General features: G+C 36.9%; 1 protein-coding gene across 3 annotated transcripts in view; it reads left to right on the top strand.

The window, feature by feature from the left end:
• CSMD3 (CUB and Sushi multiple domains 3) overlaps nucleotides 1-18948 on the top strand; it is a 1469470-nt gene that overhangs the window by 1170921 nt on the left and 279601 nt on the right. For all 3 annotated transcript variants that reach the window (XM_070382828.1, XM_005887888.2, XM_005887887.2), the window contains one exon: nucleotides 2528-2644. In XM_070382828.1, coding sequence (XP_070238929.1) covers nucleotides 2528-2644 — 117 coding nt within the window. The remainder of the gene's footprint in view (nucleotides 1-2527; nucleotides 2645-18948) is intronic.

Genomic DNA, 18948 nt, shown 5'->3' with positions numbered 1-18948 from the left:
GAGTGAATCAGCACAGCACAAGCCTCTTAAGTCAGTGTTCCAGATTTTCCCATTTTAATGACTCTATTTCCCCTTTAAAAAAAATCAATAACAAAAATTCATTCAGCCTGCATCTTCCACCAGCTATTTCAAAGTTCTCCTTCTGTTCATTGTTAAGATTCTGATTATTTTTGTATCTCCTTATAAACTGCTATTCTTCATCCAACTACAGTCTAGCTACCCATCTCTACTCTAGTTTAAGGGTTAGCAACTTTCTCTGCACAGAGCCAGGTAATATTTTGGGCTTTGCTGGCCACATATATCTCTGTAGCATATTCTGATTTAATTTTTCTTTTGTTCCTTAACTCTTTAAAAATGTGAAACTTCTTTTGGTACAGACTGCTGCATTTGATTTCCTGGTTATAATTTGCAAAAAGCTACTCTTGTTAAAACTACTGTACCTATAATACCAAAAACTTCCTTTCTAATGTTTGAAGGGCATCTTCCCTACATAAATTCGAGGCAAATTAAGTGATAAGCAGAAGGAAGTCAAGTCACCAGCTTTAATTTTTTTCTTTTTATTTTTTAGATTATGAAAGGATGGTAACACATTTACAGAAGACTTTGAAAATACAGAAAAAGTTACATGTTTTACTGTATATTATGATTATTCTTTAAGTAGAATCTTTTGATTTTCAGTTGGAGTTTCAATTTCAAATGTTAGTAGAATGAATAAACAGAAAGTTGAAGGATATAGTAGATGTGAAAAGCACTCTGAACCCAGTATTAATATTGGTAGAAGCTGAGGAACAGTAACAGTGGGCTTCTTAAGCAGCTACAGGTGTCTCCCAACAACCACAGCCACCTCCTCAATAGATTAATCCTTAAACAGGTTGAAGAGGAGACCAACAATACAGTTTCTGTCCTGGGCTCACCAATCAAGAAGCTCCTGCATCTCCAGGGCATAAGGGGTAGTGCCAGCAGGCTGGCATGCCTGGGCAGCATTCCTCCTGGAGGAAACCAGAGCCTGGGGAAGCAGTTTCCTGCTGCATAATTCTCCAGACCTCCAAACCCCCTCAGACTCTTTTTTCATTTATTACCACTTTGCAACACAACATTTTCTTTTTCCCTTTAGTCAAAAACTTTATTTTTTGAACATTTGCAACTATTATTCTATATATAAATGTTAATTTCTTACAAAACTCTGTATTCCATATTGCTAGGTCACTTCACTCCATTTTATGCCACGTTTCCTTCAAGACCTATTTTCCCAAATCACAATCTGCCTGATTATGTGTTGTTGTTCAGTGGCTAAGTAGTATCTGATTCTGCGATGTCATAGATTGTAGTCCTCCAGTCTCAGCTGTCCTTGAGATTTCCCAGGCAAGAATACTGGAGTGAGTTGCCATTTTCATCTCCAAACATTTTTTGAACACTTTCTTTTATTTTAACTTTCTTCCTTCTTGGTTCCCAATAGACTAAATTCTTTGTCTCACCCTCTAGCTTCCCAGGTGGCTCAGTGGTAAAGAATCCGCTGCCAATGCAGGAGAAGCAAGAAACTCAGGTCTATCCCTGGACTGGGAAAATCCCCTGGAGTAGGAAATGGCAACCCACTCCAGTATTCTTGCCTGGAAAATCCAACGGACAAAGGCTCCTAACAACTATAGTCCATGGGGTCACAAAAAGTCGGATGCAACTGGTTACACGCGGCCACCCCCTAATCCTACCTTGGCATTCTCCAGGCTTCCTCTTTGGCCATCTTTCTCATTCTACATAATTCCTGGAAGATCCCATTCATATAAATAATATCAACTATCACATTTTGCTTTGATAACTATAACCCCTTTAGTAGCCCATATCTTTCTCTGTGTTCCAGAACTATAAATCCAAAACATCCTCTTATCTTGTGAACAACAGAACCACTATCTACAAATTTTCCAGAAATCAGTTTCACCCTCATCTTTTTTAAGGAACACAGCACATTTGGGGCTGAGGTAGCAAAAATGCACCATCTCTATGCACCCATCAGCAACTCCTAATTTAAATGTAAATCATAAGCAGATAAGAGATTGATGAGAGAATATTTTACTTAGATGAGTGGATGAATGTGTTTATATAGCCATCCCTGTCCTGGGTATAGAAATAACTAATTTGATGGGAGCATAATCACAGTTGATTTTGAGTAGATTCAAAGCTTGGTGGTGAGTAAAACAATTTCCCACTTGCATGTGTAATTTCTCATCATTTTAAAAGAGATGATTATCTTTACTCTTTTATCATAAATGAAAGCAGACCACCATTATTACCTCTAGAGATAGATAGCACCACTATAATTTTATTATATTACTTTGCTTCTGAGAAGAGTAAATCTGAATACTTAAAAAATTTTCTAGGTGCACAATTTTTTATTTTTAAAATATTTGACAATGAGGACCCTTGTTAAAACATATAAATAAATGATATACCTTAAAATCAGTTAGCCATATTTTTATATCAAGAAAATATTCATAATATAATTTTTTCTAAAAATAATATTTTTTAATTTCAGCACCGTGTGGAAGTCGTTCAACAGGTTCAGAAGGCACTGTTCTATCACCAAACTATCCAAAAAATTACAGTGTGGGACATAATTGTGTTTATTCTATAGCAGTTCCCAAGGAGTTTGGTAAGTAAGATTCATCTCATCATGTAGTATATCATTCTAAATATGCTTTATTTTCACTGTATGCTATTCAAAATGTTAGTTGCTTTTTAATGAAAATATTTACTGGTCATAAAGTACTCAAAAATTATTTTTAGATAGTAGCTTTGTAATAATAAAATTTTGAGTTTATTTTTTGCATTCTGAATTTATAGTCAAGTACACAGGTGAACAACAATATAAAAATGAAAACAGGATTGTTTTTAATTTTTAAAAATAAGTACATCCAGTAACCCTGCAAGTGCCTTCATATTGGAATTTCATAAAATGGGAAATTACCAGAGCATAAAGCAAAGTCTGCTCTGCCAAATATGCATATATTCAAATATGGAGCTGTTACAATAATAACAAAATATGTATAAAACAATTATATTAGTTTTATATTTTATAAACACATTTGCAGATAAAAAATATTTTTATTTTAAGCACCTAGTTTCTACAACAGCAGTGAATATAAAAAGACAGCAAAGGACATTTTGGCTCTTCTTGTCAACCTGACAATCTGTTCTACATTGGCATTGAGAAGACAATGTGTCCTTTGCTGACTTCACATCTCCCTGATCACAAGTCTTAGAAGTCACTTACCTGGCTTCTAAAGGTTTTGGATCTGAAATTCAGCTGGATCTAACCCAGGTTAAGCTCTGTTTATGGATGGATAGGCAAAGGAAATTTAGTGAACAGCAAAGTGTGGGAGAGAGGCTGAAAGATTTTTAGACTTCTACAATTTAGATTTACAGCGCTGTGTTACATGGTGAAGAATTTGCTAGGAAATGAATGTCTGGGTCAGGATGACGGAGTATTTTAGCAGAAGGATATAGATTTTATCATATCAAGATTTTTGGATCACATCTTCACTTAATGTTTGTGCTGATAATAAAATAAGCTGATGCTTCCAGTCCAATTTCTTATAATGAGAATTTACCTATATATCCTCCTTTTCTCTATTCTGAAACAAGTCCAAGATCCACAACTTAGTAAAGAGAACATTATCATCAGACAGGAAGTATTAAATCTTTTATTTTAACCTTGAAATAGAATTGATGATGCCAACATTAGCACAGTCTTTTTCTGCAATCTCTTATTCCTTAGCATGTTGATTTATTTATTCAGAGTTGAGCTCTTTGATTATGAAGAAAAGGACAGTTTAGAAAGAAAAAAATCATCCATATAATTGTGTTTATTGTATTGCATTTTGTGCCCAGAAGAGTTTTCCCTTTCTAGAGGGCTTTGTAGTCCCCAGTCACCAAAAATATTACATGGTGACTGATAGAATCTTAGCAGTGCTAATCCAGAAGACTGCATGGCTATCTGAGTCTCTCTGGAAGCCATTAATTTGTTCTGTTAGATTCTATTCTTGAGAACAGAATGCAGCCAAAGGATTGAAAAAGAAGAAAATCACATTTTCTTTCCCGATACATACACATGTTGGTCACCGGGAGGTATTTGATAGTAGCTTATATATGTATGTATATTCAAAGAGAGAAGAAAAAAGTTCTGATTAAAATTAAATTAATGGATTCCTAGTGAATGGAATTTGTATTTTAGCAGAGTTAATGTAAGTAAAATTAAATTCTCTTAATATGAAAAATAATACAACCAATAATTGGTGATTTTTAACACTAATTTTTTCAAACAAGTCTTGGATTTTCTGTGGATAAAATCAGGTACACTTTGATTAACTAGTAAGGAAACTGATTTTATTTTTCTATAAATGTTGCATCATTCTTTATTTCAAACTTTATATGAAGTCAAACAGATTCTAATCTAATTTTAGTTTGTCACACATTAGCTATCTGTCGTTGGACAAATAAACATAACTTCTTTGAAACTCAGTTTCTTTATGTGTAAAGCAGGGATCATTATGTATATGGAGCAGAGCTATTGTTAGTAGTAATAAGACTATGTATATATAGTATGTCATAGTCGATAATTCATACTATTGGGTTAAGAATGCCAGTTTTGGAGACAGATTTCCAGATTGAGAACACAACTCAATTTTCTCTTTTCCATTGGACTAATTACATGAGTCTTACTTTTCGTATCTCTGAAATAGAAGTGATGTGTCTATTTCTTAGAGTTATTTTATAATTAAATAAAATATGTGTAAGTCATTATATAGTATATTATAAGTCACATACACACCTGGATGCACATACAAACACACTTTATGTTCACATTCATAGGTACTCCTAACCTCAAAAGTTGAAATAAAATGACATGGATTACTCAGTAGCCCTAGGGTCTTAAGAGTAACATGGCTAAAAATAAAACATTTATATTGTATAATTAAAGCATGAAAACACATATTTTGTGCTTTACATCTCCAGTGAATATCTAATCACCTATTGATCACTTGAAATTTTCTGAAAACAAAATAGAGGAATTAAAAACTGCAGTCATAGATATCTTTCTGTCCCTACCTTTCCCTCTTTAATGTGAGATAATCAAGCAACAGTTACTGGATCTCTGCAAATCAAATTTTTTGTTTGTTTGTTTCTTCCTCTCTTTCTCACTTTGCCATGATTTCCTTCTGTTGCTTTTGTGTTGTGTTTTATGACTTTTGATATCACGTCATAACATATCACTTTTCACATTTTTCCTGTCATTTATCCCAAATTATAACCATTTCTTCCTCCATATCTTTTATATGCAGACACTTAGAATTTAATTTTTAAATATTGTAGCAAAATATCTGTCAATACACTCGATTCATTTATTGAGATTTCATGTTTTTACAAGGGTTAAACTTCTAAAGTCATTATATAAGGAGAAAACCACATGCAATCAACATTACCCATGAAAATACCGTGTCAGCTGTAGAAGATCATCCACAGTATTTTGTGTAAGCCATATTATCTCAACAATTCTAACAGGACATTTTTTCCTCCAGTGTTAGAAAGATAGCAGTTGTTCAGATAATACCAGATGAGCTAGTTTGGTTTCTTATAGGTCATTTACTACAAAATTGCTTTCATTTATTTATTTTTGCCCAGTGTAGATTTGAATTCATATGAATTAAATGTGCATATAATGTAACTCTACTGGTTGACTGAGTGAATACTATTTTGTCAGTGAATTTCTGTCTTTAAGTTTTTCTAGATAAGAGTCAATTCATAACACTTTTATCAGCATCATTGATTTCATTTCAACTTCATCTATTAGGGTCATCTGGTAATATTCATTCTGTAGGATTCTGGTTCTAAATACTTAGAAAATAACATTTATGGGTCAGTTGTTGATATTTAGCTGTCTTTCCTCTAATGAACTATTTCCCTTTAATTTTTTTTTTTTTTTTTAATTTAAGAATGTTCTGTTTTGGACTTCCATGGTGATCCAGTAGTTAAGACTCCACACTTCCTCTGTGGGGGGCATGGGCTCAATCCCTAATCAGGGAACTAAGATCCTACATGACACACAAAGGGCAGAAAAAAAAAAAAATACCTTAGTTTATGTATTAATAAAATAAGTTTTATTTTTCCTTCATCTTAATGTTTAACAATAAGTTGTTTCCCTTTATGGTTTGTTTGCTATAGTCTTCATGCACTGTTTTTAAGTGCCAAAAACATAGCAGACAAATTTTATTTTATTTTGAATTTGGTATAGGATAGATATTTTGAATATAAGAGAACTGTTGACATTGTTGGGGGAAACATTTTTATTGATATTATATATTTATACCTGTAGTGTAGGGCCAAAGTCATTTTGCAAGGAGGAGGTGGCTAGTAAATTTGGGGAATAAATGTTGTGGATTTCTATTTCCATAAGCTTGGCTGAAATAAAACAGAAAGAGGTAAGAGCTATAACCAAAGTACCATACTAGTCAAAGGCTAGTGTTTGTGTTTGTCTGTTTTTTCTTGGGATAGAAAGTAATGGAGTTTTTAGCTTAAAGCCTAACAGAAATATAGTAGAGAGGGCAAAATTGAAGATTTTAGATGGACCAGTTAGTAAAGCACGATGCTTAAAGCAATCTAAGGAGATGGGAGTTTAAAAACCTAGAGGGCCTCTTCAAACTATAATGCAGGAGAAATCATTCATGATTAGTATCATTGTACCTCAGTTAATTTCACATGCAACATTGCCTTTTGAAATTATCATCGCTTCCTGATCTCCTTCCTCTCTTCCCCTTCTTCCATCACTCACTCTTTACATTCTGGAAAGTATCTGCAAAATAAATGTATTAGTATCCTAAGTCTGCCTTAACAAAGTATCACAAATTTAGTGGCTTAGAACAACAGAGGTTTATTCTTTCACAGTTCTGGAGACTAGACCCCTGAAATCAAGGTATCAGTAACATTACACTCCCTCTGCAGATCCTAGAGAAGAATCCTTCCTTGCTTCTTCCTAACTTTAATGGCCCCAAGCAATCCTTGAAGTTCTGTAGTTTGTAGCTACATCACCCAGGTGGCGCTAGTGGAGAAGGGAATGGCTACCCACTGGTAAAGAACCCCCTGCCAATGCAGGAGACACAAGAGACTCAGGTTCAACTCCTGGGTCAGGAAGATCACCTGGAGGAGGGCATGGCAACCCACCCTGGTAGCATTTTGTATCATTTGTTCTAGGGACACCAGTTGTAGGATTTAGTGTCCACCCTAATCCATAACCTCATCTGAATCTTAGTTATATCTGCAGAGGTCGTTTTTCCAAATACAATGATATTCTGAGTGCCTGGGTGGGATTGAATATTAAGGGGACTCTATTCAACACACTACAGAGGATAGACTATATTACTAGGGTTTTATGTAGAAAATCCTAGTATAAATTACTCTACAAAGCATGTATCAAATATTAACTATATAGAATGTAAACTAACATTCAGATTTCTTGGAGAATTCCAACATGTAAATCACCTTGAGGAAATCCAGGATAGTCTATGGTGACTTAACTTTGTGTTTAGCTTCCCAGATAGTCTCACCTCCTTAAAGACCCATACTGAACACATATTTGTTAAGATATAAAGCTTACTTTTTCCCAAGACTGGCTTTCAAAAGTGGCATCTTGGAAATGTGCATGAAAAGCTTTTCAGGTTTTCCTTCTTAGGTTTCCCAGATATCTGCCCTATCTCTTATCTTTTGTTGTTGTGTAGACTATTGGCTGCATAGATTTCAAATTCATGAATCCTTAAATCACACAAAGTTATTGTCAGTCTAGTATACTCTGTACAGGGGCATGGAGTTACCAAGACCTTTTGTGTATTTGCTGTGGGAAAAGATTTTTGTTTATCTTTAAATTAGCTATCATCACCTTAAACTTTTCTTCTACTCTACATATTTTGTTTCTTATTCACAACCATTGTCTTTATATTTCCTAGTGTGGTATTTTCCCTCTAGTCAATCTGCAAAAATCTTTCTCTATGATACTGCCTACAAAATAGGATTAAACTTATTTTTTAAACTAATTTGAACTTTATTAAAACTTATGATCTATTAACAACTATCTCATTAATCCTTATTATATACATTAAATGTATTACTTCCCTTCCATCTTACAGACTTAGGAAATTGAATGATGATTGTTGAATACAATCTATTTTTGCAATACATCTTTCAATTTTCTGTGTAAACTCTTAGTCTATGAAAAGTAGTCTTTAAAAATTTAGGTCTCCTTAAAACTTAAAAGGAAAAACCAAAATGGATTGAAACTAAGATGCACACACACTATATATAAACATATATATGTGTATACATATATATATTGACAATTCAGTTATATCAGTACATATATTCATTCTTTTTTGATTCTTTACCCCATAGGTTATTACAAAATATTGAATAGAGTTCCCTGTGTTATACAATAGGTTCTTATTAGTATCTATTTTACATATAGTAGTGTGTGTTAATCCCAAGCTCCAAATTTTTCCCTCCCCCTCACATTTCCCCTTTGATAACCATAAATTTGTTTTCAAAACCTATTAATCTGTTTCTATTTGTAAACAAGTTCATTTATATAATTTTAATTAGATTCCACATATGAATGATATTATATGATATTGTCTTTGTCTGATATGATAATCTCTAGGTCTATTTATGTTGCTGCAAATGGCATTAATTCATTATTTTTAATGACTGAGTAATATTCCACTGTGTGTGTGTGTGTGTGTGTGTGTGTGTGTGTGTGTACACATGGACATGGACATAAGTGAGCAAACTCCAGAAGACTGTGAAGGACAGGGAAGCCAGGCGTCCTGCAGTCCATGGAGTCACAAAAAGTCAGACACAAATAAGCAACTAAACAACAAATATACATATGTGTTTTTGTGTGTATATATATGTGTGTGTCTGTGTGTATACACCACATATATATATATACACTACATCTTATTAATCCATTCCTCTGTCCATGAACATTTAGATTGCTTTCATGTCTTAGCCATTGTAAATAGTGCCACAGGGAACATCAGGGTGCATGCATATTTTCAAATTATGGTTTTCTTTAGATATACAACCAGCAGTGGGATTGCAGGATCATATGGTAGTTCTTTTTCATTTTTTAAGGAACCTCCATAGTGTTCTCCATAGTGGTTGTACCAATTTATATTCCCACCTGCAGTGTAGGAGAGAATGTAAATTGGTCACACTTTAACCAGTGTTTCTTGTTTGCAGATTTTTTTTTTAATGATGGCCATTCTGACTGGTGTGAGGTTGTAGTTTTGATTTTTATTTCTTGATAATTAGTGATGTTGAGCAACTTTTAGTGTGCTTTTTGGCCATCTGTATGTCTTCTTTGGAGAAATATCTATTTAGATCTTATGCTCATTTTTTCATTGGATTGTTTGCTTTTTTTGACGTAGAGCTACATGAGCTGTTTTTATATTTTGGAGATTAATCCCTTGTCGTCAACCATTTCCCTTTTGATCTTATAGTGTTCTCAAATGACCTATTTTATTCAGCATTGTTTACATAATTTATGTGGTTGTTACCTGTCTTTATACTTAATTCAGTAATTTATTGTCACTGAGTTTCCCCACATTTTAGTGACAAACTGTTTTGAGATTTTTTTTTTATTCTCATTAGGTCACTACATTATTTTATTGGCATTCTGTTTTTGCCTGGTATGAAGTTTTCAGTAATAAATAAACTCTTACAGTCAATAAAGGCTATTTATATTTGAAGTGTATGATACTTCATTTTTTAGCAGTACATTTGTATCAAATTTAATGATTTGTCTTTTGTAAATATTGAATTTACTTATCTAACAATGATGAATAATCTTCATAAAATGTGTGTTTACTCAAAATTTGTATTTACTATTTATCATCACTAGTTAAATATGAAACACTTGAAAAGGAAAGCTCTTTTAAAACTGATGATTGTGTTAATGTCAGTATACAAAATGACTAAGCTAATTTTACCCTTGTAAGAAAGGAAGCTTTTTTTGAGCCTAATATTTTAGGGTAAGGAATATTTAATTAGAATATGTAAAATTATATTATTTAATTATTTGGTTACTATTCATAATTAGATTTGTGGCCATATTTGGTCACTAGCTAGAATAGGACCCCCCCATTCAAGTTTGGTTCAGATGTCAAGACTCATGATACCACACTTTGACCAAGATGGTAAAAAAGATGTATTACTGATACAATGAGGCTTTCTGAGAAGAGCAGGACAGTATCCAAAATTGGATCCAAGCAGATCCAAAATTGCTTAAGGGAGCAAAGAAAGCTAGCTGGTTTTGGGTTTTATAGGGGTGATACTGGAGTGAAAGCTCCTACATGCTGGTCAGGGCTTGTGAGATTCAAAATTCCCATTGCTTATAAAGGAGAATGCATACATGTGTTCTTATCAGCTTGCCCAAATATCAGGCAAAAGGGAAACTGGGGGATGGGGAGGAGAGCTTGAAACTTGTGAGCAGTTAAAGATCAATGATGGATCGGCCTTCATCACAATTCACTCTCAGTGTTTGACTGAGTGAATTGCACCATGTTTGAACTTGTTTATAGCCACAGTGGTACTTTGTGAATCATAGATCTATTTAGTAAAGGAGATGAAAATTCATTGAACACCTTGTTCTAGAGCTCAGCAATATGGTGAGAATTGAAATGAGTACCTTGATCATTAGCAAGAATGACTAGAACTCTGTGTAGAGGCACATGTGGCATTGTCTGCATTTTGGGAATGTCTAAGACAAGATTTCAAAATTTTTTTCCTCATAAAGGGCAACCCTCGACCACATGGTCAGACAGTTGGCAACGGCCCAGTAGTTTGCAAAAAGTGTTCAGTTGTACTGATTTATTGACAAGGGTGGTCAGTGTAAAATGCCTGACTGAAGTTTGGGCAGTTGCACTAATTGAGTCCTTTAACAGAGATGTCTTAGTTAAGATTTGAAAAGCAATGGCTCTCCAGGAAGTTGAGTCACGTATGATGATGGTAGCTGTACTTGCTGTGACATGTACAAACTTTGTTTGCTATCCACTCAAGATCCAAAGCAGTTCCTCTAGCTAAGGGGTTCAGAAGAGTAGTGACTGCCTGTGAAACCATAGTGTCTGTCAAGGAACTAAGATTAGGGCAGACCACACCCTCATTGGGGTGGGTTACCCCAGGGGGCCTACGTTTGGCTTTAACAAATAGGTATCATTTCCATTTTAGCAAGAAAGCCTTAGCAGCCATACCCAGCTTGCAAGGTACTACTTTCATGATCCAAGGTGTAATGGAAAGCTGGATAGAGAGGATCATGATCTTAGAGCCTGTGACTGCCTCTGTTTCCAGGAGATCCCAGTATGCAGCATTGTCATTGTGATGACATAGGGCTTCAGGTGGGAACCTCTTGCATTTGAAGTCCATGGGCAACTTATGGCTACTATGAGTGGCCCAGAAATTCCAAGAGGCATGAGAGGAAGTTGCTAAAGCCTTTACAGTGAAGAAGTCAAAGGGTAAAAAGTGGCAGCACCAGTTATATTAAAATTTGGAAAGATTCTAGAGGCTTTTTTTTCTTTTTTTTTGGTAAAAGGCCCCATTCAAGGTAGTTCAGTATACTAGTAACAGGATAAATGGGCTTAAGTAAATGAAACATATTTTTATAAATGAAAAATATGTTGCCCTCAAAATCTAAAAATTGCTAAAATATTTTCAGCTTGTTTTAACACTGTGGTACCATGAGAGTCAAGGTTTATTTCTTAATGGTGTTAAGGATGGAGTAGCTTTTGACTGACCAATTAATAGCTCAGGATTTAACTCAAGAGACAGGGCCTTCTAATACGTGTAGGGAAATGAAACCACCACCACCCCTTTTTGTGAACTCTTTTATATCTGCTTGTCTTGAATGATTGTGACAAATGAATCTCCTTGAAGGAAGATATGATGTTACCTGTGCTCCTAGACAAAGTTGAATGCAGTTACCATCTTGCCTACCAAGGCAGTATGCAGTGGCTAGGCTTCTGAAGACCTCATAGGTAGCCAGGTAAAGTTGTCCTTTCAAAGTGCAAAGCAGAGAGCATATCTCAAAGGCAAACTATAGCTGAGTGTCTTTTGAAACTGATATTAAATAGATGAGATGAGCGAAATCAGGGCTTCCCAGGTGGCGCAGTGGTAAAGAATCCACCTGCCAATGCAGGAGATGCAGATGTGGGTTTGATTACTTGGTTGGGAATATTCCCTGGAGAAAAATGGCAGCATGATCCAGTATCCTTGCCTAGAAAATCCCATGGACAGAGGAGCCTGATAGTTATAGTACACAGGGTCTCAAAGAGTCAGACATGACTTAACGACTAAGCACACACATGAGCCAAATCATTAGCAAAATATTACCACCTAGTGATTAGATGGGGCTCATAACTTAGACAATATTGGATATGAGGCCTTTAATGAGTGGAGCAACAGAATTAGAGTTTCAGAAAACCACTGTGAGTTACCATTCATTTTTCCCAGGTTTAAGAAAAGCCTAGCTTGTGTGTTAGTTGCTGTTGTGTCCAACTCTTTGTGACCTCATGAACTAAGCCCACCAAGCCCCTCTGTCCATGGAATACTCCAGGCAAGAATACTGGAGTGGTTAACCATTCCCTTCTCCACGGAAGAAGATGGGAGGTCCCCTGGATGGGACCTAACCTCAGTCTCCTGCATTGCTGACAGATTCTTTACAGTCTGAGCCACCAGGGAAGCCCAAATTGGCTATTAAATGGAGAAGTAGTGGTGATAAATACCCTTCTATAAATGTCTTTTACAGTGGGCTTCAATATATGAAGACTCTGTTTTAAAATGCAGTGAACCATATGAACTATTTTAAGTGTTAAGAAAAGGCCATGGGATCTCAATTTCTTAGCCTGTTGTAAATGCAAAAGATATAACTTAATTTATTACATTTCTGGTTACAGCTTCTTTCATGACCACTGTTGGATATTTAGGGAGTGCAGTAGTTCTGATGATTAAAATGAAGCATACTTATTTGTTCACTCAGCACAGTTCAGTCACTCAGTCATGTCTGACTCTTTGAGACCCCATGAATTTCAGCACGCCAGGTCTTCCTTTCCATCACAACTCCCAGAGTTCACCCAAACTCATCTCCATCAAGTGGGTAATCCCATACAGCCATTTCATCCTCTGTCGTCCCCTTCTCCTACTACCCCCAATCCCTTCCGGCATCAGAGTCTTTTCCAATGAGTCAACTCTTCTCATGAGGTGGCCAAAGTATTGGAGTGTCAGCTTTAGCATCAGTCTTTCCAGAGAACACCCATGACTGATCTCCTTTAGAATGGACTGGTTGGATATCCTTGCAGTCCAAGGGACTCTCAAGAGTCTTCTCCAACACCACAGTTCAAAAGCATCAATTCTTCAGTGCTCACCTTTCTTCACAGTCCAACTTTCACATCCTACATGACCAACATAGCCTTGACTAGATGGACCTTGATTGACAAATAATGTCTCTGCTTTTGAATATGCTATTTAGGTTGGTCATAACTTTCTTCCCAGGGGTAAACATCTTTTAATTTCATGGCTGCAATCACAATCTGAAGTGATTTTGGAACCCCCCAAAATAAAGTCTGACACTATTTCCACTGCTTCCCCACCTATTTCCCATGAAGTGATGGGACCAAATGCCGTGATCTTCATTTTCTTTTTTTTTTTCAAAAACAAAATTAATTTTATTTTTATAAAAAGGTTTTAATTATACAGTTTATAATACATGTACCTATGCAAACATAATCAAAGGCAATTTAATCGTTTGACTTTCACAAAGTTATAAACTTTTAATGTAGGCATCATTATGTATTTTATCAACCAGGACAACAATAATCATTCCTCATTCTCTTAAATATATATTGAGCACCTACAAGATATCAAGTACCAGGTTGGCCTCTAGAAACTGAGCTTTAAGCCAACTTTTCCACTCTCCTCTTTCACTTTCAACAAGAGGCTTTTTAGTTCCTCTTCACTTTCTGCCATAAGGGTGGTGTCATCTGCATATCTGAAATTATTGATATTTCTCCCAGCAATCTTGATTCCAGCTTGTGCTTCCTCCAGCCAGTGTTTCTCATAATGTACTCTGCATACAAATTAAATAAGCAGGGTGACAATATACATCCTTGACGAACTCCTTTTCCTATTTGGAACCAGTCTGTTGTTCCATGTCCAGTTCTAACTGTTGCTTCCTGACCTGCATACAAATTTCTCAAGAGGCAGATCAAGTGGTCTGGTATTCCTGTCTCTTACAGAATTTTCCACAGTTATATGTGTTATACACAGTCAAAGGTTTGGCATGGTCAATAAAGCATAAATAGATGTTTTTCTGGAACTCTCTGGCTTTTTCCATGATCCAGTGGATGTTGGCAGTTTGATCTTTGGTTCCTCTGCCTTTTCTAAAACCAGCCTGAACATCTGGAAATTCACGGTTCATGTATTGCTGAAGCCTGGCTTGGAGAATTTTGAGCATTACTTTACTAGCGTGTGAGATGAGTGCAATTGTACAGTAGTTTGAACTTTCTTTGGCGTTGCCTTTCTTTGGGATTGGAATGAAAACTGACCTTTTTCAGTCCTGAGGCCACTGCTGTGTTTTCTAAATTTGCTGGCATATTGAGTGAAGTCCTTTCATAGCATCCTCTTCCAGGATTTGAAATAGCTCAACTGGAATTCTGTCACCTCCAATAGCTTTGTTCGTAGTGATACTTTCTAAAGCCCACTTGACTTCACATTCCAGGATGTCTGGCTCTAGGTGAGTGATCACACCATCCTGATTATATGGGTCATGTAGCTCTTTTTTGTACAGTTTTTCTGTGTATTCTTGCCACCTCTTCTTAATATCTTCTGCTTCTGTTAGGTCCATACCATTTCTGTCCTTTATTGAGCCCATTTTTGCATGAAATGTTCCCTTGGTATCTCTAATTTTCTTGAAGATATCTCTGGTCTTTCCCATTCTGTTGTTTTCCTCTATTTTTTTGCATTGATCACTGAGGAAGGCTTTCTTATCTCTCCCTGCTATTCTTTGGACCTCTGCATTCAGATGCTTATACCTTTCCTTTTCGCCTTTGCTTTTTGTTTCTCTTCTTTTCACAGCTATTTGTAAGGCCTCCCCAGATAGCCATTTTGCTTTTTTGCATTTCTTTTCCATGGGGATGGTCTTGATCCCTGTCTCCTGTACAATGTCATGAATCTCCATCCATAGTTTATCAGGCACTCTATCAGATCTAGTCCCTTAAATCTATTTCTCACTTCCACTGTATAATCATAAGGAATTTGATTTAGGTCATACCTGAATGGTCTAGTAGTTTTCCCTCCTTTCTTCAATTTAAGTCTGAATTTGGCAATAAGGAGTTCATGATCTGAGTTACAGTCAGCTCCCTATCCTGTTTTTACTGACTTTATAGATCTTCTCCTTCTTTGGCTGCAACGAATATAATCAATCTGACTTCAGTGTTGACCATCTGGTGATGTCCATGTGTAGAGTCTTCTCTTGTGTTGTTGCAAGACAGTGTTTGCTATGACCAGTGTGTTCTCTTGGCAAAACTCTATTAGCCTTTGCCCTGCTTCATTCCATACTCAAAGGCCAAATTTGCCTGTTACTCCAGATGTTTCTTGACTTCCTACTTTTGCATTCCAGTCCCCTATAATGAAAGGACATCTTTTTTGGGTGTTAATTCTGAAACGTCTTGTAGGTCTTCATAGAACCGTTCAACTTCAGCTTCTTCAGCGTTAGTGTTTGAGGCATAGACTTGGGGTACTGTTATATTGAATGGTTTGCCTTGGAAACGAACAGAGATCATTCTGTTGTTTTTGAGATTGCATCTAAGTACTGCATTTTGGACTCTTTGGTTGACCATGATGGCTACTCCATTTCTTCTAAGGGATTCCTTCCCACAGTAGTAGATACAATGGTCATTTGAGTTAAACTCACCCATTCCAGTCCATTTTAGTTCACTGATTCCTAGAATGTCGATGTTCACTCTTGCCATCTCCTGTTTGACTACTTCCAATGTGCCTTGATTTATGGAACTAATATTGCAGGTTCCTATGCAATATTGCTGTTTACAGCATCAGACCTTGCTTCTATCACCAGTCACATCCACAACTGGGTGTTGTTTTTGCTTTGGCTCCATCCCTTCATTCTTTCTGAAGTTATTTTTCCACTGATCTCAAGTAGCATATTGGGCACCCACTGACCTGGGGAGTTCCCCTTTCAGTATGCTATCATTTTGCCTTTTCATACTGTTCATGGGGTTCTCAAGGCAAGAACACTGAAGTGCTTTGCCATTCCCTTCTCCAGTGGACCACATTCTGTCAGACCTCTCCACCATGACCTACCCGTCTTGGGTGGCCCCACAGGCCATGGCTTAGTTTCATTGAGTTAGACAAGACCGTGGTCCCTGTGATTAGATTGACTAGTATTCTGTGATTATGGTTTGTGTATCTGGCCTCTGATGCCTCCCGCAATACCTACCATCTTACTTGGGTTTCTCTTACCTTGGACATGGGATATCTCTTCACAGCTGCTCCAGCAAATCGCAGCCACTGCTCTTTACCTTGGACAAGGGGTATCTCTTTATATTTAATAAGTCCTTTAGATTACAGGTTATGAACTGTAATCTATTTAAGTATAGTGAGATCTCCAAGAATAATTATAATTTCACCTTCTATTTTGATTAAGGCCATGAAGGTTTGCCAGTTGGTTCATATTAGTAAATATTAAAGTTAATTCAAAACTCATGTTGCTGCTAAGTCACTTCAGTTGTGTCCGACTCTGTGTGACCCCATAGACAGCAGCCCACCAGGCTCCCCTGTCCCTGGGATTCTCCAGGCAAGAACACTGGAGTGGGTTGCCATTTCCTTCTCCAATGCATGAAAGTGAAAAGTGAAAGTGAAGTCACTCAGTCGTGTCTGACTCTTTGCAACCCCATGGATTGCAGCTCACTAGGGTCCTCTGCCCATGGGATTTTCCAGGCAAGAGTACTGGAGTGGGGTGCCATTGCCTTCTCCAAACTCATGTTATAGAGATACAAAAGCCCATCTGAGACATTTAAAATTTTCACTTTATAAATATTGTAGTAAAATTTAAGTTGCTATTTGGATCAAATTGTGGACCTCCTTTTTAACTAGCTTGTTTATTGATTACCAGATGTGTTTTAGAGGTTCCAGAAATGCTCTCTAAAATGAAAGTGTTAGTCACTCAATCATGTCTGACTATGCGACAATGTGTCTTCCCAACCCAGGGATCACACCTGGGTCTTCTGCATTGCAGGCTAGTGTTAAAGAACTTGTCTGGCAAAGCAGGTAGACATAAAGAGATGTCGGTTCAGTCTCTGGGTCAGGAATATCCCCTGAGGAGGGCTTGACAACCCACACCAGTATTCTTGCCTGGAGAATCCCATGGACAGAGGAGTTGGGTGGGCTACAATCCCTGGAGTCTCGAAGACTCAGACATGACTGAAGCGACTTAACACGCATGCATGCTTTGGAGGAGGGAAGATCCCTTTGATCTCCTCATATTTATAAGTTTCTTCCTCCAGAATGTCAAATCTGTAACATCAGAGTTATGGGCTCCACCACAACAATCATCGCTTTATATAGATTAAGGATTGGGAGTTTAAGTAGCATTTGAATTATCTTCTTAGTTGTGCCACATGGGTACCATGAGTATTTTATTCTATAAGCTTGAGGATAAAGATCTTTGTTTGCAAAGAAACCTTGGCAGCAGTTATAGCAAAAGATATTTATAGAATGGTGAGTCATCTGCTTTTAGGACTGGAGACCTCAACATGCCACATGCTAACTCTTCTTCCACGCAATTGGCCATCCAACAGGACCACATATTTCACAGAGTATCAGTATTTTTCCTGAGAACTGTATAGAAGAAAGGCCACTGCCTGGTTGAGACCCACAGCCAGCAATCACAGAGTAAGAGTCATTTCTCTGAACCAAGCATTAGTCATAGTTTATGCTGGAATGAATATATGTAATTCAATCTGAGGCACAAAACAGGTCCAGTCTAAGATGCACAATCCAGAGTCTTTTTGAGGTGGGTCCCAACTCTTGTTTCTAAATGTCAATTATGAAAACTTCTGATGTAATTTGACTGAATCTATGATAAAGATTCATTGGAACTCAGCAAATGTAGATCAAAGCAGCATAGCTCAAACTCCAAGACTGCTAGTAGGTAACAGAGCTGATTACTAATTCAAAGCAAAAAAGGAAAGAAAATCTAGTGGTCATTGCCTAGACACCCTCTTAACTGCATCCATTGTTCTGGTTGCCCTTTAACCAAGTTTTTGTTTTTGTTTTTTTGGATTTTGAGAATAATCAGATCAGATCAGATCAGTCACTCAGTCGTGTCTGACTCTTTGCGACCCCATGAATCGCAGCATGCCAGGCCTCCCTGTCCATCACCAACTCCCGGAGTTCACTCAGACTCCCATCCATCGAGTCAGTGATGCCATCCAGCCATCTCATCCTCTGTCGTCCTCTTATCCTCTTGCCCCCAATCCCTCCCAGCATCAGAGTCTTTTCCAATGAGTCAACTCTTTGCAGGAGGTGGCCATAGTACTGGAGTTTCAGCTTTAGTATCATTCGTTCCAAAGAAATCCCAGGGCTGATTTCCTTCAGAATGGACTGCTTGGATCTCCTTGCAGTCCAAGGGACTCTCAAGAGTCTTCTCCAACACCACGGTCCAAAAGCATCAATTCTTCAGCACTCAGCCTTCTTCACAGTCCAACTCTCACATCCATACATGACCACAGGAAAAACCATAGCCTTGACTAGACGAACCTTTGTTGGCAAAGTAATGTCTCTGCTTTTGAATATGCTATCTAGTTTGGTCATAACTTTCCTTCCAAGGAGTAAGCGTCTTTT

The sequence above is a fragment of the Bos mutus genome, chromosome 14, assembly GCF_027580195.1.
Source record: "Bos mutus isolate GX-2022 chromosome 14, NWIPB_WYAK_1.1, whole genome shotgun sequence".
Taxonomy (NCBI): Eukaryota; Metazoa; Chordata; class Mammalia; order Artiodactyla; family Bovidae; genus Bos; species Bos mutus.
This window is presented reverse-complemented; position numbering and strand designations above follow the sequence as displayed.